The following is a 26071-nucleotide window of genomic DNA, read 5'->3' on the forward strand; positions in this document are numbered from 1 at the left end:
GGAAATAAGCAATTCCAGACACAGATCAAAATATGTACTACCCACAGTCATAAGACAGGAACTACAGGATTTACTCACAGCTCTATATCAAATGACGGTTTCTACAACCAGTGACTCTATCACTTCAGCCCCACAAGAACTCCACCAGAATTCCAGCTCAGCAAATTGCATGATACCTGCCCCACAAGAAAGAAAGCAAATCCCTATTTCTACACCAATAACGAAACAGTGCACAATCCAAAGTACTCATCAACAACCTTCGAATGTAGAGGAAAATAGATCAAACATTATTGCAAATCAGGATAACGAAGAAGTACAACACCGACGTACCTATGCCCAGGCAAATTAAAATTAAAGCAAAATGATCCTGTTCTCCTAATCTATGCGAACGAAGCACGACACATTTCCTAACTACCTGATAAACTGCAAACCATACTACCGATTGAAAAAGTGGAAACTCAAGTTAAGAAAGTAGTTCCAATTAAAAAAGGAGGATTTGCCGTACACTGCAAAACCAAAGAATGTGTTGAAGAATTAAATAACTTACTTCAGCAATTTGAACATGCACACGATATCATACATACTAGAATCCAAAAAAAGCGACCACCAAAATGTACCATTCATCAACTCCCACTAAACGCAACAGGAGAAGCCGTTGTAAATATCCTTTCAAGAATAACAAACCATAATTTATCAGAATTCAAAACCTTATTTAAACTTCTAGGTCGAAATAATACAATTAAATGTATTATCGAATATACACCTGTGACCTTTCATAAATGTATTTCATTAAAAACAATCCAGTATGGCTGGCATACTTGCTATATCTTCGAACTCATAGGTGCCAGACGATGTGCCAACTGTCAAGCTTTTGTCCATAAAACGAATAATTGCCCATATCACTGTCACTGAGCTTTCTGAGGCAAAAAAACACAGAGAAGTTGAATGTCCTGCCTATAAACCAAATTGTATAAACTGCAGCATAAATAATATATATTCTGGTACGCATTATTATTGTGATCATCCTGCATATGCTCCGCATTGTCCATCTTACCAAGAAGTAATAAAAATCCGCAGTAGAACCCAATATCAAAATTAAATAGAATATTTTTGTACCTCTGATTAAATATAATATGAATCTAATAAGTACAAATATTATGCAAGCAAATTTCCGCAATAAAATAAAATGCCTGCAAATAAACTTACAAAAAGCTAGAGCTGCAATTGCACATTTGCTGTTAATTATCAAGCTGATATCATAATTCTTCAGGAGCCGTTTACTAGAGATGGAATAATAGTTGGTCTTCCATTGCAATGGAGTACCTTCCAAAAAGCAGATTTAGAGCAACCTCCACGTGCTGCCATAATTATTTGTAAATCTGACTGGACCCCGTCAATCTTGAAGATTGAAAGAGATCATGTAGCGGGTTTCCTAGAAATAACTAAGCTTTCATTTGCTCTAATTTAAATCCACTCACCACCTACTGCTTCACGTAATGGAGATATACAATTTTTAGATTCCATTCTACGTTCTCAAAGTTCAACTCATCAGCTTATTGTCGGTGATTTCAATGCCCACAATACCATTTGGGTTTACAATACAACAGATACTAAAGGCCACCAATTAGAAGACTATATCTCCTCAAAAAATCTTATAATTCATAATAGCATAGACGCTCCTCCTTCTTTTGATCATATTTTTGCAATAGAAGGGCCTGACTAAACAATATCGAATCAATCCTTAGCACCATATATTCAAGACTGATCAGTCTCCGATGAATATAGTCTTTCAGATCATAAATATATAACCTTCCAAATCGCACAAGTTTCATCTACCGTAATAATCAAAAGATATAAGTTGCCTGGCAAGAGTATTCAAATATTTACAGAGAGTATACGAGGATACCTCTCCAATATAGTACCACAGCAACGTAAACAAAATCGACGACTTGGTATACATATACAAATCTTGGAAATTTATCAACCCGAAAGAGCCAGATACAAACGTATGATTATTCAAGCGAAAATAACATCATGGTGAAACTATTGCACAGAAAATAATGAAATATATGGCATCCATCATAAAATAACTACTAACCACCTATATAAAAGCAGCTCAACTGCACCTACAAACTGGACCGGACCATCAACCAAGTGGTATAAATAATTTATTGCATTAAATTCTTAACAGCATTTTTGGAACTGATAACCCACTCGATGATATTTCTGAACAACAGACAACCAGATTTGCATCTACAGGCATATATACTTCGGCAACCAACTATTTACAACACCAGAAATTAAAAATATCCTTCGTCACCTCCCGAAGAAAAAAGCTCTAGGGCCTGACGGTATCGACTATAATATTTCCAGTCTCAATACAATCAAATCTACAATTCTTTAAACTATATTTCAATAAACTATTAGAAACTGGCATTCCTCAGGCATTTAAAATAGGTCAAGTTATTCTCTTTCTTAAAAAGGATCGAGACCCGACATTGTTAGATTTATACCGTCCTATCTGTCTTCTCTCTTCTCTCGGCAAAATTTTTGAAAAATTATTAGTCAACCGCCTCAAGCACCATCTCCATAGAACTAATTTTATCAGCTCCCAGAAATATGGCTTTCAAACTGGAAGATCTACACTACATGCATTATTTAATATTGAAGAAACTTTATTAACCAACAGAATGAACGGTTAACATACAGCATTTATCAGTGTAGACCTTAAGAGTGCATTTGATAGCTTATGGTGGCCGGCTATTATCCAAGCTCTTAAGGAAGTAAAGTGTCTTATCAACTTTTACAATACATTCAAAAATTACCTCTCAGATCGTCACCTTCTTCTTATTCATAATAATGGAACTATTTACAAAAAACAAGGAAAAGGCTGCCTGCAGGTTCCTGTGCGGGACCCTTATTATGGAACATCACTTTCAACCATGTACTTAAAGCTCCCTGGCCCAGTCATACCTTGGAGTGATTTTTGACAATAAATTAAACTGGATTAACCATATTCTGGATCTTAAAAAACGCACATATATAATAGCTAAAAATCTAAAATCTACGCAAGGACAAAACTGGGGCATCAATCCATACCTTCAAAAAATCCTTTATACCAGAGTCGTGGAAAAAATAGTCACATATGCTGCAGCTATTTGGGCTCAGCCTAAGCAAGGACGTAAAATCAGGCATCTCCAAAGTATTCAAAGACTATTCATTTTAAATATAACCAAAGCTTATCGCACTACCTCCAACAGCTCTCTCCAAGTCCTTGCAGCTCAACAGCTCTCTCTAAGTCTCTTACTACCACTTCACATAAAAGTGGAACAAGAAGCAATAGCACAAATTGTTTCACTCCTACGTATGCCAGCAACATTTCATGATAATAGCTTTTCTCCAACTAACTTTGAAGACAAAATCAATCCATATGATATGCATCCCGCACTCCAGAGTGTTAGTATCTCCATAAGTCTTACAGAAATACCCGAAACCCCATATATCATTACTATTTATACAGATGGCTTCAAACTCGATGAAAATTTTGGTTGTGCATTCTCTGTTCTCCACAATAATCACCGGCTCCGTGAATGGAAAGGACATCTACACCCCAACAATAGTGTTTTTCAAGGCGAAGCTTCCGCAATAAAACATGCACTTCTTCGTATCGAGCATAATAGCCTGAAACGCACCAATATAAAAGAAGATAGCTTATCGATACTCCATGCCATACTGAATACTCTCCATAAACCTCCTATCATTAAATCCATACAAACAATCCTCCGAAATAATAAACAACTATGTACCCGACTCTCATGGATAGAAGCGCATTCTGGAAACACTAGCAATGAGTCGGCTGATTCTCTTGCCCGAAATATTGCCGATATTCTCCAAATACCCTCGATAATCTCCAAATACTCTAGCCAATATCATATCTAAAACGATAACTCCAATTAAAAGCTCACAGCATATGGAAAGAAGAATGGGATAATAATAGCACTGGCCGAAAAACATATCACCTCTCTTATGTCAATAGGAGTCGCCTAATAGTCAATCCACATTTGATTCGTTACAATTATGGACATGGCCCATTCCCTGTTTATTTCGCAAATTATGGCATTTCTCATACTGACCACTGCTGCTGTGGCGAAATAGGTACTCCAGAACACTACATTGCTGCTTGTCCACTTACTGAAAATTCCCACATCCCAATTCTATCTTCTAGTACCCAATCTTTCTGCAAATTCATGATCCGCCAAAAACACCTTGCAAATTCAGTTTCCAAAATTATGCAAAATTTATTCGACCTTGGTTTAGACCTCTGTCAAACATAATATCGTATGAAAACTCGTATCATCGTAATATCGTATGAAAGATCATCGTAATACTGAATACATGAATTAAATCAAGTGCTGAATGGTCAAGCATAACACAGCACTACTACATGACCTTGATTTTAAAATTTTACAAATATTCTAAGAGATTTTATGGAATCTACCATAATTTGAACCTTTCACGAGATACTATTTTACTTTCCATATTTACCATCAATTACGAACTCTTGTATTTTGTTAGGAACTTTTTATGAGTTTACAATTATGAACTATTAACATTCCACATACTTTGATCTACTGACTTATCTTTGAACATTATCTTTGAACTATCTTATTTGAAGTCATTATCTTTGAACTATCCATCCGAACTTTATTTTACAGATAAATTCTGAACAGTATGATAAACTACAATTTATTTAAACTTTGGAACTATTTATATTTTAGAAGTTCAATTTTTATATATCCGAACTATCTGAACTCTTTATTAGAACAACTCCTGAATTACGCATATGAGCTATTTGAACTATATATTTGCAAAATCTGCATATTTAAAAATGTTTAAATTTTTTGTATTATATTCAAAATTCTGAACAATTATTATTATGTTATTTTATATATTATGCTCCAAATTTTTGTATTACATTCGAAACTATGTATCATTCCAAATTTTGTATCTATTTTGTTAATATCAATAAACGGCTGGGGAGACGGCGCTAAATCAATTAACCAAATGGTAAAAGTATGGTGCCCATCTAATTCTTCACGGAAGGGAGAGTGGGATGCCTTTGTGGAGGAGTTTCTAAGGAAAACTGGCTCGTATTAACACGCTACACATGGGGAAAACCACGAAAACGTCCGTGCAGCTAGCCCGTTAGTAGGATTCGAGCCTCGAACCGAACTACCAGTGTTCAGGGACTTTACTGCTCGGCCGTGGTGGGCCGAAAGATATAGTTGCATGCGATTTTTGTGGTTTGCGTTGTGTGAAATAAAAATGCGATTCAATTACGCTTAAAATGTCCTACAGGATGCCATTTCTTCACTTGGGCAAATAACTCGTATGCTTTACGAACCAACGAATAGATTCCCAGATTTTCCCAAAGAGCGCTTTGTTTACTAGAACGAATATAAGTAATGCTTATATTCGAACAAAGAGTTATTGAGGCATCCAAGTGTAGTAGTGATAATTCTTGTAAATTGAACAGAAATTTCATGCAGTATAAATTAAGTACACTGTTCCTAATTAACAGTTCATAATTCTTTATCCACAAAAATACTAGCATATCTAGAATAAATAATCAAAAATATAGATAAAAACAGTAAAAGATAGGTTATTTACAACAATGTAGTGTATAGTGATAAACAATACAATACGTTCATGAATCATAGAAGCATAATTAAATTCAAAATACCGGTATCGTATAGATAAGTCAGCAATAATGAACGAATTCTGTATTGTGAATAAATGAGATTAACAGTTTGGCTGCAATTGTCTATAACTCCCTCTTTTCCGCGTGCATTCTTGTTGTAACTGCAAGCAAGTCCGATTTGGGAAGTCGGACTTCAAATCCTGCGAGAGCACTGGAGATTTCTTCAGTTTCCTGACTTCGAAAAATTCTAGACCTAATGTCTCCGCACATCTTTAAAACGTTATGAAGAATAAAATATTTTCTGTTTATTATAGGGTTACTTAAAACGTTTATATTCGCATTACATTTGAGTTTTTTAATCTGATCTTAAATTAATTTGTATCATCAAGTTAAATATTACTTACATAATATTTTGTACTTTAATTTGTTCACTTTATTTTCTGTATTATTTTGATTATTTACGGCAGTTTTTCTCAACCTGTTTTGCCCCAAGCACCCTTGTAAGGATCTTAAGTTTTACTAACGTTTATTTTATTTTAAATCTTTACTATCACTTCTTATTTTCTACTTCCGGCCAGAATTAAAAGCGTTAACTTATTTATGCAAAATTTGTCTGGCGAACGTCAAGTACTTAAGTTGTGGCTTTTTGCCAAGCGAGAGAGAGGAAGGAGTTAGTCGAAGCAGGCCGCTTGCCTTAGAAGTTTTACTCGGTTGCTGTTTGCCTTCCAGGCCAGAGGTTTAATCCTCGTGATAATTTTAAACGTATTGTGTTAACAGTTCTCTGTACTACATATGGCTTCCTGTTAATATCCGGCCAATCTTACACGTAGGCCCTTGTTGATTATTCCAAATTTAAGTTAGAGTTTAGTTATATTTTTATATTTTTACGTTCAGACCACAAGTAGTTGGTCTCTGTATTCCGAAGTACGGAAATTATTGTAAAGAGTGAAAAATAAAGGGTTTCGTATACCCTTCCTGTGTATCTTGCCTACTTCCCACAGTTATTGAACATAGCTTTAGTAAGCTCCCTGTTCCGAGTCAGGTCTGTGCATGTTCCCAAAGAAAGTAAGGCGGAACATTGAACCTGATAGTGGCGCCCAACGAAGAAGAATAACCATGGCCGAGTTTCACCTGTGCTGCCTGCAGAAGCGGCTCAGAATCCAGAAATGCCAGCTGCCGCCCTGGAAGGATTTGGTTACATCGTCCAAACCATGCTCGCTTCGATGAAACCAGAAGCAACATTTAATGGAAACTCACCGGTAACCAGTTTTTTGGAAAAATTGGATGTCCGCTTCATACTCTACCCCGTGCACGAGTTTCAAAAAGTTACCTTAGCTACCAGCGCTTTGAGGGGCCAAGCGCTTAACTGGTTCAAATGTATAGGCAGATGTCTCTTGGGTCAAGCAGGAAGTCCCACCTATACTTACGAAAATTTCAAGACTGCCCTAGTAAAAGCCTTCCCTGTCGTAAGGGATCGTGCGAAATTAGAAACGGAACTTTTCAGCATATATCAGCAAAGAATCGAAAATTTCTCAAGCTTTATTTTAAGAAAAATTCACGTCTTCAAACTCTTGTATGGAAACCGTCCGGATCCTGAGATAATTCAAGTGATTTTGCCGAGGTTACTTCCCCGAGTGCAAGACTTTATTGAATTAAGGAATCCGACTACACTGGAAAAATTATTTGAGCTAGCAATCCAGTTTGAAAGTAGAAGAACGGCGGACATTGAAAGAAGACGCCAATATCAACATCGAATCCAATTTGGTGCGCCAAGACCACAGCAAAGTCAAGCACACGGCTACGGAAGCAAAGCAAATCAGTGGGCAAGGAAACCCGAGCATTCAAAAACAGCCGGCGAACGTCGACAGTTCAATAGCAATCCAGGAAAAAAGTCTCAAGGCCAGTGGAAAAAGAAGGAAAGCATGGAAATGAAAAATGTTTTAAACTAAAACGGATTTCTGCTGACGGGAGGGTGCGGAAATTCGAAGGCCAAGAAAACCCCTCTTCCTTCAAGTTAAATACAGTAATGGTGAAAAATTTGACTCTTCCGAAGATTGAAGTGTTGGTGAATAATATCCCAGCCACCGCACTCCTGGATACAGGCGCGCAGTGTTCCTGTGCGGCAGAAGATTTTTTTAGGAAGTATTTTCGGAAATACCGCATATATAATTCGGATAATACGACAGTGTTAGCGGCGCAAGGAGAAAGATGTAAGTGCATACGTAAATTACCGCTATACATCCGTATCAAGGACGAACAAGTAAAGGTTATGTTTTTCATAGTAAAGAATCTGCAAGCACATATTATCTTAGGAATAGATTTTCTTTCAGAGGCACAAGCAACGCTGTATTTTAATGAAGCGTCCCTTAAGCTGACGATAAAACCAGTTCGAGAAGAAAAGGCTGAACCGCCGATTTTAAACCTTGACCACCTGCCTAATGATGAGCAACGAAGAATCCGACAAGTGGTAAGTGAATTTGCTTCGTTATTTAGTGATATTCCAGGATTTACTCAGGTTAGTAACCATAGTATTGACACCGGAGATTCAATGCCAGTTCGCCACAAAGCATCCGGTATGATAAGAATAAGGAAAAAATTATAGAATGGCATATCACCGATATGCTACGTAAAAAGATCATAACGCCCATCTCAAGTAGTTATGCTAGCCCGGTGGTTTTATGTAAGAAAAATAATGACTATCCATTGACACATCCAAAAAGGTGGCGATTCGCTATTGACTACCGTAAATTAAACTCCATAACTAAATATCCGGTATATCCGTTACCTATTATTGAAGAAATTCTAAGGAACATAACATCGACCAAATATATGACGACTTTAGACTTAACGACTGGTTATTTTCAAATAGGGGTTAGGCCTGAGGACGTGCCTAAGACTGCTTTTATAACTAAGTCTGGCACTTATGCATTCCTGCGTATGCCGTTTGGCCTTTCAGGGGCACCGGCAACATTTCAGCGATGTATGGACATTGTGTTAAGGCCTCTTCTTGGAAAGTCCACATTTATCTATTTAGACGATATCATTATTACTAGTGATAATCTCGAACAACATGTACAGGATTTAAGACAGGTGTTTTCTTTATTAAATGAGGCCGGTCTAAAAGTTAATGTCGAAAAGTGCAAATTTGCAGCCCCTGAATTAAAATATTTAGGTTACAAAATATCTCAGAAAGGAATCGAGACAGACGAATCAAAAATAATTGCTGTACAAAAGTATCCGGCTCCAAACACGGCGAAGAAGCTCTCTTCTTTTCTAGTACTTTGTTCATATTATAGGTCCTTTATAAAAGATTTTGCAGCTATTGCTGAACCATTGTTAAAATTAAAAAGGAAAAAGGGCAAGATTCTCGTGGACGGTCGAAGCCAATAGTGCGTTCGAAAAATTAAAGCAAGCATTAACGCAAGCCCCTATGTTGAAATTTCCTGAAAAGGATGAGAATTTATAAATTTCAGCGGATGCTTCGGATTATGCGGTAGGAGCGGTACTTTCACAAAATCAGCAGCCCGTGGCATTTTTTAGCCGAACTTTAAATCAAACACAAAGAAACTATTTCGCGACCGAGAGAGAGGCACTTGCAATTCTGTTAGCAGTGCAAAAGTTCCGAGTCTATTTTGGAAATGCGCCAATAACAGTGTACTCTGATCATGCGGCGGTAACTAGATTGTACTCAGGGAAAAACTTATCCCCAAGGTTAATAAGATGGGCACTCAAGCTACAAGAATATAATCTGGTAATCAAGCCTACCCCCGGAAAGGAAAATATCGTAGCAGATGCCCTATCCAGAATTAAAATAGATGAAGAAGGTAATACCGTAAAGGTGGCAATGCTCACAACATGTACAATAAATTCCCGAGAAACTGTAATAACCGAACTGGGTAAGGATCCTGAGTTTGGAAGCAGTTATGAGTATTTAAAGGATCCTGAAAATTTTAGCCACCAAGATATTGTGGCGATAAGAAATAGGGCGACCTGTTATCCCAGCTAGTCTTAGATTAAATATCCTGCAGGAGTTGCATGACAGCCCTTTAGCTTCTCATGCTAGTATTCGAAAAACTATACAACGCGTACGCGAGGCAGTCTATTTTCCTGAACTGCAAAAGTTAACAAGGGCGTATGTCCAGTCCTGCCCAACATGTCAAGCAGTTAATTATATTAATTTCCGCCCGGCCGGGTTTCTAAATAGTATTAAATCCGAATTTCCAAATGAAATAATTGGCATCGATTTATTGGGCCCTTTCCCAAAAAGTCAGTTAAATAAAAGTCGCTATCTCCTTGTTATGGTTGATCATTTTAGTAAGTGGACCGGAATTGTTCCCTTAAAACGAGCCTCCGCGAAATTAGTTACTGATTCTATTTTAAATAAATATATTTTAAAATACGGGGCGCCCCTAAAAGTTATATCGGATAATGGTCCTCAATTTGTAAGTAATGTATTTGAAGACATGTGCCAAAAACTGGGCATACGTCATTTAAAAATGGTCCCGTATCGGCCGCAATCAAATATAGCGGAACGGGTCAATAGAAATATAGTCAAAATTATCCGTAGTTATGTTAAAAATTTTCATAAGAGCTGAGATAACTATGTCAATGAATTTGCTTTCGCCCTTAGGACCGCAAAACATGATACAACGGGCAAAACTCCTGCTGAGTTATTTTTAGGCAGAAAGATTATAACGCCGTTAGATAAATTATTTTATGTGCAACAAAGAGCCCCAGAATTTAAAATGGGTGATATAGAAAAATTAATTAAAGAAGCAAAAAAGAATACTGAAGTAGCACAGAGAAAACAGAAGCTTTATTATGATTTGAAACGACGGGGAGTAACTTATAAAGTAGGGGATGAAGTGTTAAAAATTAAGCATTCACTTTCTTCAGCACCAGAAGATAAAACTGCCAAATTTTTTCCACGATTTGAAGGACCATATGTCATAGAAAAAATAACTCACGCTGTAGTGGTGTTAAAAGCCAGGAATGGGGAAATATACTCCGCAAACATTGATCAAATAAAACCCTACTATGATCGTAATAAAATGCAAAATTTTAAAGATCTTTTGCAGGATCCGGCACGGCATACACGGCAGGCACAAGCTCCAGAAGTGGAACAACGTCAAGCACAAGGACAAGCCATTAGGAGGCAGGAGCAATTGAAAAGAATGTTTCCCCGTTGGAAAATTGAAGGTAACAAGAAAAAGAAGTCGTTCCACCGTCTAGAAAAGAGAGCTCACGAACACCCCCAGAATGAAGAAGGGAGAAGTAAGACGAATGCAAAGAAAGCCAGGAGAAATAACGGCAACTTTAACCCGGCTCCCAAACGGAAGATCAACTCAATCGGACAGGACTCTCCGCAGCAAATGTCGCCGAACTGCGGAAGGGCCAGCAGCGGCGGAGGAAAAGTTACAAGGAAAATTTGAACGGCCAGCAACGAGGTCCAAGCAGGAACGCGAAAGAAGTGTCCCGGTTCCGCCAAGACCAGCTGCCATCAAACAGCCAAGACCACAGGCAGAGGCGAAAAAGAAGGTATTCAAGGGTGACCGAACTGGAGGAAAAAGAAAGCTTCTAGAGGTAGGCACTGAAGGGCGAGCCCGCACAAGAAGGAGGATAAATCAAACCAGAATCTGAGCTACCTTCCAGGACTGGGCTCAGAAAAGAATGTCCGAATATCACAAAGATAAGTAAAATTTTATGTTACTTTGCAAACTTAAGTTAATCTTTCATTCTTACTGCAAGTGGCAGATTTCAAGAAGTTTTATCTCATGTGAGGTCTATCTTTATGGCCAAAAAGGCGAGAAATGAGTTGTTACCGATTTTGGTATTATGTTTTTCAATTACTCTCGCGTAAAACTAAAGTTGATGTATAATAGAAATGTGTAAATACTTAAATATTGTAAAAGTTATTCTACAAATTTTATTTAAAACATTCTGGCACGAAAGAAGTTTTAGTCTTAAAGACTTTTTGAAATGTAGTATTTCAATGTAGGAGAATTGGCACTTGCTCGGAAAAGAATAGAAGTTAACAATGTACTACTAATGTAAGTTTTAAAATGCGTAAAATTAACGGCATGTTAATATGTTCTTATATACAATGTGAACTGTTATTTTAAATGTTAAGAAATACTATGATATGGTAAAAGTGAAAGTAATGCAAAAAAATTTTTTCGTGTGACTGAAAAAAAAAAGACCAAATTATGGTGAATATGTGTTAAAGGTTGAATGAATGTAGTTAGGCTCTCTGACGCTCACTTCAGAGCTATCCACTTTCAGAATAGTACCTCAGAGTTTAGAGTTGAAGATAGGGTGTGTTACGAGGTCTTGTCATGTTGAATTTTAACACGTTAGTGTTTTGATTGTAGGAGGAAGTGTTGAACACGTATACATAAACACATTCGTGGTTGGTGTTCTTTTACAACACATGTCAGAGAGCACGGGGAGAGATAATTAAAATAGTCATGAATGAAATAAGAATGTTAAGAAAAGTATATTCTATATGTTATTTGCAATATCATTCTGTAACATTTCATTAAACTAGTTTTCCTTCCAGATCTCTGGAAGGAACCAGATTTGAATAAAAGCTCCTGTTTAGATGCAGTACAGATGAAAAATTGGGTGTCCATGGAGCTGCTATTGTAAAAACATTTTTTTTTTTAATTTCTAGTTTCTAGTGAGAAATGTTTGTAAAAGATTGGCCTCGCGTTAGATTCTAGAGCTAAAAGTTTTCAACAAGGTCGTTTTAGACCTCAGTTTCAAACTAATTAACTCTGGCGGGAAGTATGTAAGGATCTTAAGTTTTACTAACCTTTATTTTATTTTAAATCTCTACTATCACTTCTTATTTTCTACTTCCGGCCAGAATTAGAAGCGTTAACTTATTTATGCAAAATTTGTCTGGCGAACGCCAAGTACTTAAGTTGTGGCTTTTTGCCAAGCGAGAGAGAGGAAGGAGTTAGTCGAAGCAGGCCGCTTGCCTTAGAAGTTTTACTCGGTTGCTGTTTGCCTTCCAGGCCAGAGGTTTAATCCTCGTGATAATTTTAAACGTATTGTAGTGTTAACAGTTCTCTGTACTACATATGGCTTCCTGTTAATATCCGGCCAATCTTACACGTAGGCCCTTGTTGATTATTCCAAATTTAAGTTAGAGTTTAGTTATATTTTTATATTTTTACGTTCAGACCACAAGTAGTTGGTCTCTGTATTCCGAAGTACGGAAATTATTGTAAAGAGTGAAAAATAAAGGGTTTCGTATTCCCTTTCTGTGTATCTTGTCTACTTCCCACAGTTATTGAACATAGCTTTAGTAAGCTCCCTGTTCCGAGTCAGGTCTGTGCATGTTCCCAAAGAAAGTAAGGCGGAACATTATACCTGAACCTGATACCCTTTTCACCACTGTTAGAAGATCTTTCCCCCCTCTTTCCTAAACTTAAAAAATACACATATATTTATTTAGATTTAGATTAGTTTTTAACGATGAAGCAAGTGGAGTTAGGTTGACCGCATGCACAACCTGAAAGTATGAAATCCCCTCAGGGAGAATTCTTCGTGGTTGAGAACCCCTGATCTACGACTATATTAAGAATAGCAGAAATGAGCAATTATGAATAAATAGTTAAAAATATTTTAAATCATTTTAGTTACATAAATATATTTTTCATAATTCGACATACATCAAACTAGTTTGTTCCGATTTATGTTTCAGCGAGGCATTAAAGAGGAACACATTTCTGACTGTTCTGAGTAAATCTGAATCATATTTACCAGGTCGAATATGTCCAACTCTGTCTGCCAAACTGCCTTCCCTTATGTTCTGGACAATTGCACCAAATGTTCGTGTTCTATCCAACTCTTGGCCCCCAACAACTTTCATTCCGAGATTTTGACGTGTACGGCCATCAGGGAGGAGATCTTTGTGCAGCACCAAGTGACCTAACCAATGGCTTCCATCCTTGGACAATTTCCAGTTGACAGAATGCTGAAAAATATGACCGCATGTACCAGGTAGCCAAAATATGCAAATTATAAAAAAAATTATAATAAAAAAATTATATAAAAAATTAAAATAGCCAAAATTATAATGCATTTGAAATTTAATTTTATTTCCTATGCCTATTTAAAGAAAATTATATAGAAATGCATTAAATAAGTTATGTCATTATGAAAACTTTTTATAGTATTAAAAATATGATTCAAAGAAAATATTCATTAACAAATTAAAAATAATTAGCTTACATTCTAGCGACTTCAGAAAACTTCATATAAGTCTTTTCGAAGGAATTATAATATTTTACCAATGCAGGCTTAAAAATTATTGCTTACTAGTAGTTTTTTGATTGAATATTGGTGTAATTCTCATGTAACATTAAATACTTGTACCTTTGAACCTTCAGATTTTAAATGAAAATATCATAGAATTTATTGCAAAATTCCGTTTCTGTATTTTGATCTTCAATAACACTAAAAACGCAAAAGTCAGAAAAAAAATTATGAAAGCAAAAGTTATCATGAAAAGCAAAGAACATTTACTTATCAGTCTTGCTGATTTTGTTTTCTGCAATAAATACAATTCAACACTACGAGAATAAACAATATGACAGTATACTTATTTTAAGATTTGTATGGAATGCGTATTGAAATTTGTGGAAAAATATGTTACTAATCAAGTACAACAACGAGCAATAAAATGTTTATTAAATTTTATATAGAATATATGCCGAATTTTTAATAACTGGATATTAACGACTTAAATTTCAATCACGCTGTATATTCTTTTGTTATATTACCCATAAATAAAAGAAAGTTTAAGCTAAGTTTGAAGCATAAACCTAACTAAGCCTAAGCTAAACGCTTACAGTTACATTTGAACTTTCAGTTTTCTAATTGTTCATTAGGATCATGGAGGGATTTATATGAATTCTTACTTTAAAAAACAGATGCAGATTTTCCGTGAAAATTTGCTTCTTTACCATAAATAAACTTTGACCAATTTAAGTATATTATGAATAATAATTCACTCTTCGAATTTACATGTTTCAAACAAAAGAAACATGAGTATGATACAAGCTTTAACATTTAATCGCTATATGTTTGTAGACATATAATTTCCTAATAAGTTATCTTCCCAAACTTTAAAAACTTATAGATGTCAAAATTGAAAGCCCATGTATAAATGAATGTATAATCGAAATATAATTGTGACTAAATTTCCTGAGTGATAAAGCTACCAACCTACATTAATTAATTTGAAAATTAAATTAGTTGGAAACACAGACTTATGATAGACAGTCACAAACATTAGTTTGAAAAAATAATTAAAGTCACATGAATTCATGATTGAAATATCATCAAACGTATTTTTATCATATGAGCAAGTATTAATTTTCAGTTTATATTTAAGTACGAATTATAAGTAATTAAATTTACATATACATATCTACATATTAATGAAATATAATTTATAATAGTATTAAGGCATAGATGGAAAAATCAAAACAGTAGGCATTCACAAATATTTTAACAAATGTAATGCAAAAATTTCAATAATAGGTACAATATAATCATACACAACATAAGCACTTGGCTACCGGGTTGTAAGCAGGGATAGAGGGAGCAAGGGTAGGTGCTAGCAAGTACCTTCTGCTGTTGACGATGCGTATCTTCGTTCAAGGTGGCGCTGCTGCTGGTGTCGATGCCGGAATCCTTGGTGTTCCCGTCCCCAGAGTCCCAGCGAGGGTGTCTGCGGGGATCTGCGTGGGGCCGACGCGGCTCCGTGGGTAGGCCGTTGCGGTGACAACGGTGCCGCCGCTGGCCGTGCCCTATACAGAAACATACAATAGGCTCAGGTCCATCCAGAAAAAAATTTTTAAAATGTCGCCTTTTGTTAATATTGACATGAAAGTGATTTGGATGACCATTGGCGGATGGAAAACCTTTTGGAACTTGCCGAGTGAGTTGCCGTTTAAAATGCTAAATCTTAAATAATATTTAATATTTGGATTTGTGTGTGTATATTACATTTTTTATTATTCATATATGAGAGGAATAAAGTCGTTTAAATTTAGATATATTGTAGTTTATGCATCAAAGTGTTTTTTTTTATTCAGCAGAAATACCTTTCATTAAAAAGCAGTGTAGGCATTGCATTGAAAAAAAAGAAAAGAAAGGAAAAAAAAAAAAAAAAAAAAAGAGAAATTTGATAAATTAAAAGCTAAAAGATTGATTATTCAAGAAAATAGAAAAAGATTACTTCAGCAATTATTTTAATAGATTTAAAAAATTTCCCACAAGACAGGAAAATCAAAAGATGAAGGCAGCAAAGCGACAGCTTTTAATAATAGCAAAAACAAGTGTCAGCGGAAAGGCAGAACATATCATGTTTAAAAAAAAAGGGGGGGTTGAAATTATAAAAAAAAATAATAATTTAAAAAAGAACGGCAGGAAAGGAGAATGAGGCTGCGGTGGTCGGAGGACGGGGAGGCCCGGAGCCAAGAGGACACGGACGGACGGACACACAGAGCACAGAGAGGGATTTTCTCACCAAAGTCGTCGGCCGATAGTCCTCCTGGCTCCGCCGACGGGAATCCCTCGGGTGGACCCTTGGCACCTCCTTCCGCAACGAGACTGGACGCAGAATGAGAGAAATGACCATTACAAAGAGCAATCTAGGACGACAGGGGTTAATGCACCGCTCTGCGAAAGTGAATAACACTAGGCACACATACTGCTTAAATATAGATCACAGAAATGTAAGAAATTCATGCACAAAATTTGCATTAAGAAACGGGGAGATGCTTTGGTGTATTAATAGCTCTTTCAAAATTTTGCTAATCATATAATTACAAAAGCTACTAGAAATTTATATGTCAAATAACGGCATACGTGGTCACCTTAATTCATGTGGCTCTGGCTCCTACATTTCCCTTAAAACTGTCTTTCCTACCCATTAAAAAATTTTCACCTTTCACATACTTTACTCTTCCCTTTGATATAGAGAACAATAAAGTATTTACAACCTTGTACTGTCCCGCATATGATCTGATCATTTATTAAATAACAAAATAATTTCTTAAACTGATGCATTTTAGAAACTGTATAGCAACTGAGCAATCACATTTACGCATCCGATTAGAAATTAAACAAGTGTATTATTAATGAACTAAAACAGATATAAGACCAATAAATTGGTTAAATAAACTTGCTGAATGCAAATACGTAGCTGAGTACAACCACATGCATAACATTAGTTACAATGCATTAAAACTATTAATGTGCTACAAATAAAATATTTTTCTGAATGTCAAGGCAACGCAGAAACCAAAATGTTTCTTGCTGACTTTTTCGTATTTTTTCACCTTTGTATAGTAATTCCAAAGACTATTTTTACCTTTTAAGCTACTTCTAATGCTATTGCAAGCAACAGCCTAACATTAAAATTAAAAGGTGTCCAGAAATCAATAAAATGATTGCCTATAGCATAAAAATTCCCCCTCTTTGCTATAGGCTTCCTTACTTAGAATGTAAGTAATGAACAAAAAATAATCAAAAATTTCAGAATTGCTGTTAGATTTTAAAGCTTCAAGAAGTATCTATTTGTTATAATGTATTAGGAAAATATATTTAAATAACTGTTATTTCCAGTTTGCATATAAAGTTAAATAAGTATTTGTGTCAGCGATTTAGTCATCAAAGTACTTGTCATTAGAAATTAAAAAATATTTGAGAATGCGGAAGAATTTTCATTCTAAAGTTTTTGCACATGAATCCTTAATAGATTATAAAAAATTCATTTATATAAATTTTTTATATAAAAGCTTTATTTAATTTTGATTCTAAAGTTTTTGCACATGAATCCTTAACAGATTATAAAAAATTGCTCTATATAAATCGTATCAATAAAAGTTCTTAATTGGCCTTCATTCCGCAACCGTTGGTCTTAGACATATATTTCCACTTACAAAAATGTTTTAAATGACTGAAATGTTCATGTTCCGGAAATTTTAATTTTTAAAGCATTAGTTTTGTAAAAATTACGCAACCCCAAAATTTATACGTCCGCCTCCCGTTCCTTATATTTAGGAAAATCTGATAATGAAAAATAAAAAACAAGCATTTGGTTTCCCTACGACAAAAATTGTTGGCGATATTTAATTTCAAATTTTGGATATCCAATACTATTTTCAAATTAATTTGAGAGGTCAGTTAAAGGATGCATTAAAATAATTCAAGCTTAATTTTTTTCTCCTTAAATACCATTCAATAATATTCTTTTGTGATTTACTAATAGGTAGGTCGTAATTGGTTAACATCTTTTATTTTGTAATTTTGTTACAATTTATAAGTCAAAAAACTTACCGCACAAGAAACTTATGAATTTTTAAACGTCATAAATGCATTGTTATTAACATTCTCATAATGTTTCATTACTTTAATAGAATCATAATATAACAATCGTGCTAAATATTCATCAGACTAAAGTCTTTTTAATTTTTAATTTATACCAATAATGTAATAAATTGGCTATGTGTCAACACTGGCGCGTGCAAGTGTTTTCTAGAGCGACACTTTTACAAGATTCTTGTAAAGTATAGCATTCTTCATATAAAGTCAACAGTATCTCAGATATTATTTTCCCTTTAGTTTTGCTTTGAGTGGCAACTGTTGTAAAAATGTTATTATTTTTGGTAGAATAAACTTGTTTGGCTGTGTTCAAATTTTTGCAAAGATTATATAGGTAGAAATAAGTTTATGAATGGACAAAATGGTGAATATTTACTCTCGTATCTAACAATTCTGTTAATAGGATCTCCTTTCTGAAGAAAGCTATATCGATCAATACTTTTCACAATAATATGCATGGAAACACTTGTCAATTTATATATGAACATTAAAAACATTTTCCTAAACTTATATTTTATTTCTGGTCACATATAAATGAAAATATTCGCTAATCAATTTTTATATGGCTTCTAAATATGATGTCCAGCTTTAAAATGAAATTTCTCAGTCAATTTTTGCCATACGGAAGTCACACGTTTTGTACTGCATATTTTATTAAGATTATAAAAATATTTTAAATATAAAGACCAAGGACCATATGAAAGTTAGAGTTCTCAATTTTTACAAAATATTGGTTAATTAAAAAACATATGTTTTTAATCATTTGAAACATTTTTGTAAATGGAATTATATATCTATGACCAACGGCTGTAGAAATAAAGGCCGTGTGGGGATTTTTGTGACACGGTATATGCATATTTCCATCTTAAATCATTTTCAGTTATGTAAATAACAAATTTAATTTAAATTCACAGATATCTGTACAAACATTAAACGATATTTTTGCTTCACGTAAATGAATATTATATTTTTGAGAGATATTTAATCACGGGAAATGGATCATTCAGTTATTTTATGCTAGCTTCTCCTAATCACCGAACGCCACATGGAAATTAGAAACTTTATAATATCTTTGATTTAATATAAATTAAAGAAAACAGTTAAAACTTCAGTATACTTTTAAGCAAAATATTTCACAATCTCAGTTTTTAAATGCTTTTAAGGAATATTACATAAATACTGTAACACCCTCTCCCAAGAAAAAAAAAACTTCCTAACTTTTCTCTTCTCATTTTGAATATGGATTGGTAGGAGAGACTTTGATCTCTTCTCCCTAACTTTCAAACTTGGATTCTAAGCTGGCAGAAAATGAAAGGAAAGTAATGACTGTCTCTAGAGATGCTGTAATGTAAGAATGTGTAATCCATCCCAAAATGCGGTTTTATGTTTTATACAAGCATTTTATGTTGTGTTTTTCAAGTAAATATGTTCAAATTAATTGGCTAATTATTATTTTGGAAGGTAATTCTCTTCCTATGCTGAAATACTTATAAATATATTCCTGAAGGCTTTCAGACTTAAATTAAATGTTTTTATAAAACTTTCACTTCTTTCAGATACATTATAAATTATAGGAATCAGTAATTTGAAAAGGATTAATAATTTTCTTTATTCTTAATTTCTTTGGAATATTACGATTTAAACCAAAGTTCAGCAGGAAGGAACATCCGAAAAATAAGTGTTTATATCCGTTCAGAATGCAACAGCACATGGAATAAGAAAAACGTCTATGAGAAGGCACAGTAGGAAGCTGCTTAAATGAAAAGAAAGTGGTTTCAGTAACTTGACGATCAAAGAACTTGCCTTCTATAGTTTCAGCTGTGTCAGTTTCGATTCCTTTCTAGCACCTATAAAGTGAAGTAAATATTAAGGAATACATACTGTGTAAACGTATGAGGCGTTTAACACTTAAACATGTCTATGTATATTCATTTGATATCGGGAAACGTGAAGCTGAACATTAAGAGAATTTTAATTTAAGCCCTATTTGCTCCAAAACTGATGCGCAGATTTTAATGAAATTTGGTATCAGAATATGTCAAAATATTGGAAAAAAAGACCATACAACAGGCAGGGTATACACGCATGATCTCTCGTAACACTCATCAGCGTGGAAAGGTGTGAAATGATTTAAATGATTTAATGATTTAAAAAGTGCATTATTTGCTCACATGTTTACAGAGAGTGCTTACGTGTTTATTGGTAATAAGCAAGGATTTAAAGTAGGTAACATAATCGGTTTTAGAAATCAAATGCTTAATTAATAATGCAAATCGTGACTTCCTGTGTCTAAAATTAATATAAGTTATTTTTAGCATAAATTAAAAAATATAATACATAGCATCTTTCAAAAGCAAAAAATCTTTAAAAATTGTGTTTCCTTTGATTTATTACATCATATTTAATTTATTGTAAATTTCCAAATCCTGTTACGTATGTTCTATGTTTTATTAGCTAAAAATATTCAACACAATAAAACTTAAACGTTAATTTGACTTTAAATTAATATTTTTTATGTTTTTATTAACATAAAAATATTATAATTAAAGAAATTTACACAAACTTGGTTGCAAGGATAACGTGTGATTATGTCGTTGATGAATATGCAGTGCATAATCATTATTGTGCTCAAGGAAAAAATTCGTTTTGAGTTAAATCAGATGTAAATTATGTTTAAAATTTAAAAAAAATCATAATGTCACGATATTATTAATTAATGTTTTAAATTCAAATCTAAAAACTGAGAGCCATTTGTAGAACATATTTCGAATAAACTACAAATATAAAAATTATTATTAGTATATTACTAAAAAATATAAACATAAAAACTAAATAATTGCTGAAGTCCTTAGAAGGAAATTCAAAGTTCTATGCCCCACAAAATACCTACAGTTACCTCGTGTCTCGAAACTTCCATTTACATTGTTTAGTGACCATGTAATGAGTAGCCTGAAGTTAAGAGTTTCCCGCCTTTTAAGATTATCGATTTATCTTCTCTTTCTTTCTATTCACGAACCGTTTTATTTCTTCTGTGTTTGTCATCTATTGATTTCTAAGTCTCGTATATTCTGCTTATGTTATTCTCGAAAAATTTGAAATCGCTGATAAAGATCGACGTTTTACATTATTTTTATGCAAAAGCACCTTTTTTCCCTAATTTTCAGGTCTCAAGCAGTCTCCTGAACAAAGGAAAATTGGATGCTTTCCACTTAGCGATGCTTTAAGCACACACCTTTTGGCAAAATTCAGTTATTACTTTTTTTTTCATATTTCAAAAACATTTCTTAAAACAATGTTTGTGTTTTAAAATTTAACGGAAAGGTTTATTTTGTTTTAAATTTTACGTACTTGTTTAATGAAGTAACAGTAAAAAACATTAAGTGAATCTAAATGAATTTCAATAAGAATTGTTTGAGAATAAATTAATTTTTATATGTAACTATATTAAGAAATCCTCAATGGACCATTTTCAAGTGGAAATATCTCATTTAAAATTTTCAAAAATGTTTCTTTTTGACAAACAGAACAAACAATTCTTAAAAACTAGAAAAATCTAAGTTTAATGATATCGTTAATGTTGCTTCTTTAGGAACTAAAGGAAGATTTTTAGATGTAATACAGGAAATTAAACAATTCAAATCCATTTCATATTTTGAGATCATCACTTTCTTTTCTATTGATTTTAATTCCTAACGGCACAAAGTTTTTTTAAAACAAGTAAATACATAAGAGAAAATTATTAGGACAAATATGCTTATACCACAACATAGTTATGCTACTTCTTTTCCTCTTTTACTGCCAGCTCTTGCGGCGAACTAAATTTAAATAGCCATTAATAGAGCCGTAAATCAAGAAAATTTGTTAAGATTTGATCTCAGCGTTTTAATGTTTATAAGCAAGTTCATGGATAACGTAAAAACATCTGATCATGCCAAATGCAGCAAATCAACTGTCTTCAACTCTCCAAAAAGATTTTGTGTCTTTTTGGTGGTTATCATAAATAATGATAATAATAATAACTATTACTTTTAAATGAGAGTTAAAGATCGGAAATTCATTATCTTTACTCATCTTTTGTGAATAAAGGGTGTATTCCCACAGTGGAAGAAATTATTATATAAATGAATCTTTTGCTTGTTAACCACATGACTCAAATTTCCTAGCATAATAATCGAAAATATTGAACTTTGAGTCCTTATGTCAAGAACAAGCACAACTTAAGCGAATTGCTCATCAAGTGGGTGCTATATCTGGGGTTTCCTTTGATACACAAATTCATTTTCGGAGCTTGTTTATTAATTAATCTTTCCCTAACAAGTGTACTCAGTCGAAAAAAGGGGGGACAGTTCTATATCTTCCGTTCCACTGGCCCGATTGATGAAATTCAACTTGCGTTTTTCATGTTCATCTGATTTATAGCCTAGGCGCGACCTAGGCTATAAATCAGATTTATACACAGCAGTTGTTTCAGCATGGGTATTTTGCTACAAATTGGACTTTTTCTGAAAAGATATATCGTAGTTTTTCATATTTCGATCCTACGTTTAAAATTATGCCAAAGGGTCAAGTTTCATAAAAGTCGCCAGAGTCGTTGTTAAAAATTTAGGGGCTCTATATTTTAGTTCCTGCATTTTAGCAACATCATTGTTAATTGAATTTGGTATACATTTATTAATACCTCTTCTTACTTGATTATTTCATTCAGAATTCGAAATTTAGGTTCAATCTAAGTAAAATTCGTGCATTTTTCATGATTTATTTTAAAATTTAGATTATTAACTCATTTTTATAAATTTTTAGAAAAACATTTTGATTTATAATGTATAAAATTTTTACCATACAGAACAACTTTATATCACCAAAGATTTTGAACAAAACTCTATTAATTGTGAAGGCAATCTGATATAAATCTCTCATCTTCAAACGAAAAAAAAAATTTTGGCTAATTTCGTCTCGACAAACCATTTAAAATATTTGCCAATATTTATGTGAAAATAAATTTTAAAATTTAGTTTGATTTATTTTTCGTATATAGGAAGCATCATCTAAAAGCTTGAATTTATCTAAAACTTGGTATTAATTTATCTTATATATTATAAAATATATTACTGATAAGTTAAACTTAACATAGATTCTCATTCACACAAACCATAAGAACATGAGCTCATTAGCAAATAATTCATAGCGGAATCCTATAACTCTATGCGAATGGAAAGTAGAAAACAGAAAAGTTAAATCCTGCCTTCAGCATTTACGGTATCTTATTCAAAATCAAACTTCCCACTTTATACCTTACTTCGCTAAAATTTGAGCTATAAGACAATATCAAAGCTAAGCTTCCTGCTTTACAGCAGGAAGGGAATAAATTAATAAATAATTACTCCGTGCAGAATTTCCAGTTGACACTTTACAGTAATGCGTGTAAATTAGAAAACATGATTGAAATGGAAAAGGGATATGAGGAGAACGATTAAAACAATATAAGAGCAACACTAGTTAAACATTTGAAAACTGAAACTCATATTTCAAGCAAGAAATGGAAATTTTTTGAGAACACTACTGCAGATCCTAGCGAACTGTAAGAATTTTAATTTTTAACGCCTAAGAAGAAATGTCAGCCACAGGTTTATTTACCTGTATTCAAATCTCCTTTAAAATCAAACTGAGTTAACAGAGGTTAGATAATAGTGAAAAAGGAAACAGTCGTGGAAGCTTGAGTTCGCTTTTTACATAACCGAAAATAAATGAATTTATCTGTGATATTATCAAACTGTGGAATGATGTAACATTAGATTTATTTTCAAAATCAAAATCAGGTTAAAATAAATTTATATTTTTAAACTCAGGAAAAGGTTAAAATAAATTTACAGATACGCATGGTCATTTAGATTAGTCTAATTGAATTACTGAGATATTTGTGGTAGTAATCCATTAAAAGATTTTCCCTAAGTGTTAGAGATATAAAGCAGCGAGGATATCACGAATCGTTGAGTGGTTTCATAAAAATAACTTTTATTTCAGTTATAAATTTGAATATGATATAATTCCAGAGAATATTCAAATTCTCACGAATTTTTAATATAAATTTATTTATAATAATTTTACTGCTAGATAATTTTTAATTATATCTACAAATAAATTCAAACAGGCGATCTTTAAATCTTAAAATAAAATAAAAAGGCTGCTATTAAGTAACCATAAATCAACTGAAATGCATTTCATTTCCTTAAAAGTTTGTCAAACGATTACAGTCTAAAATTATCCCTACATAATTTGACTACGAGAAAAGTGAAATATTTTGTGACTTCAAATTATAGCTTACTAGTTTTATCACTGAAATATAAAGTAATAAACACAAATGACACTTTATGAGCATTTTTTATTTAAACTTACTGATAATTTGCGCATGATGTTAAGACAAATTAATATAGGTATCGTAGTTGACAACATTATCTCTTTTCAGGTAAGGAATAAGATATTTAAAGTAGAGCAGCATTATTATGAGGAAGTAAAGCGTAACAAAAGCATGGGTGCCACTGACCTCTATCACTCTCCGAATCCGCGCAGGAAGAAGGTGTGGATCTCGCCTCGTCTTCAGACTCGCTACTTCCCGACCGCCTGTGGTAACTTGATCCTCCGTTGCGTCTTCTTGGAAGCGGTCCTGGGACAGACGGAGGATTTTCCGATTGCTCTGAACTCAAAGAGTCGTTCCTGATGACTGTTTCAACTAAAGAGCGGCGTCGGTGGTTGCTAGGAGACCAACTCCACTCGTCTCCACTTCGGACCGCAGATCTGAGCTGTTGTTCTGAAGGGGCCGGCCTGAATTCTTCTCTGCGACTTATGGAAGAACGACCTTCTTGTCTGTAAGAATAAATATATTAAGAATGATTTCATCAGAAATTAGGACTTAAAAAAAGTTTAAATTTTGCATTATATTGAGAGCAAGCAGTCGCCCAGCGAATTCGCTTACTAAGGACAGAAAACAGAACTAGAAAAGTCACCGCTGTCACAATTCAACGAATTAAAAAAATTAAAGTTTTTATTTTTAAAAACATTTTCAGTAATTATTTATATTTCTTTATGCGATGTGGTATTTATAAAAGTAGTCTTTATAGCATGTTGATAGGATAAAATAGGATAAAATAAAATTAAAAGACTAATTCTGTGACTTATAGAAGTGATTGCAAGTGGCCGCCTTTCATCTTGGTACTTTTGCGCTCTGGTCAACAGACTGTTAAAGATCAATCGCTGTTCAGTGAAATGGCTTCAATCACGAACTGAATGCTCCAGTGCAGTTTAATGCCAGGATTTTTGCAATAAACGTTTAACTGCAGTTTCTCTCATAAATATCAATAAACGTTTGACACTAATTTTCCCGATCACAAAGAATCCAGTGATCTGAGTAAACTAGCTTGAATCACGTGTATCTTGACTTTCGCAAGCAACTTTTATCAGAACTAAACATGCCGGGAATATGATATACTGAAATGTAGTACGTATGGGCTGATGAGTTGTCACTTCTTCCTGTTGGAAATAACTTAGAAAGTTCTTCATTGTTTAACGGATTCATAAATGAGTTCCATTCTTGAACAGTTTCTTTGCTTTCTGTTGCAGCTTATTTTTATTTGAGCCATCCTGTATCATTAGATTAGAATTCTTAATTTAAATGGTGCTTTCTTAATACATTGTGTTTCTTGCAACTTGAGAGTTTCTTTTATTCTTGCTATCTTACTTAGAATATTAACATTTCTGAAATTATTGGCTTGTTTTATACATTTACTCTCTCGGGTTAATTTGTAATTTATAAATTTATATAATTTACCTTTAACTACTAAGTTTTTTCCTATTTTTTTCGCACCTAATTTCAAGAGCATTTTTTAACATTTTCTTGCCCATATCTTTAAGTTCAGTCAAATTTATTTACACATTTTCTTATATTTAATTTTCTTTTAAAATTTTAACTTA

The 26071-nt window shown here is 33.6% G+C and overlaps 1 protein-coding gene across 6 annotated transcripts in view; it reads right to left on the minus strand.

Moving 5' to 3' along the window:
* Positions 1 to 26071, minus strand: part of LOC118191120 (regulating synaptic membrane exocytosis protein 2-like) — a 231493-nt gene that overhangs the window by 78423 nt on the left and 126999 nt on the right. For 5 of the 6 annotated variants that reach the window (XM_035361922.2, XM_035361915.2, XM_035361936.2 and 2 more), the window contains exons 4-6: positions 24648 to 24967; positions 15344 to 15525; positions 13472 to 13685 (exon numbers count right to left, since the gene is read on the minus strand). In XM_035361922.2, the coding sequence (XP_035217813.1) occupies positions 13472 to 13685; positions 15344 to 15525; positions 24648 to 24967 (716 nt within the window). Of the gene's footprint in view, positions 1 to 13471; positions 13686 to 15343; positions 15526 to 16247; positions 16331 to 24647; positions 24968 to 26071 lie in introns of all 6 variants that reach the window. The other variant, XM_035361928.2, reaches the window with a different exon arrangement.

The sequence above is a fragment of the Stegodyphus dumicola genome, chromosome 4 (genome assembly GCF_044657685.1).
Source record: "Stegodyphus dumicola isolate Sdum_Otavi_A_Nest chromosome 4, ASM4465768v1".
NCBI lineage: Eukaryota > Metazoa > Arthropoda > Arachnida > Araneae > Eresidae > Stegodyphus > Stegodyphus dumicola.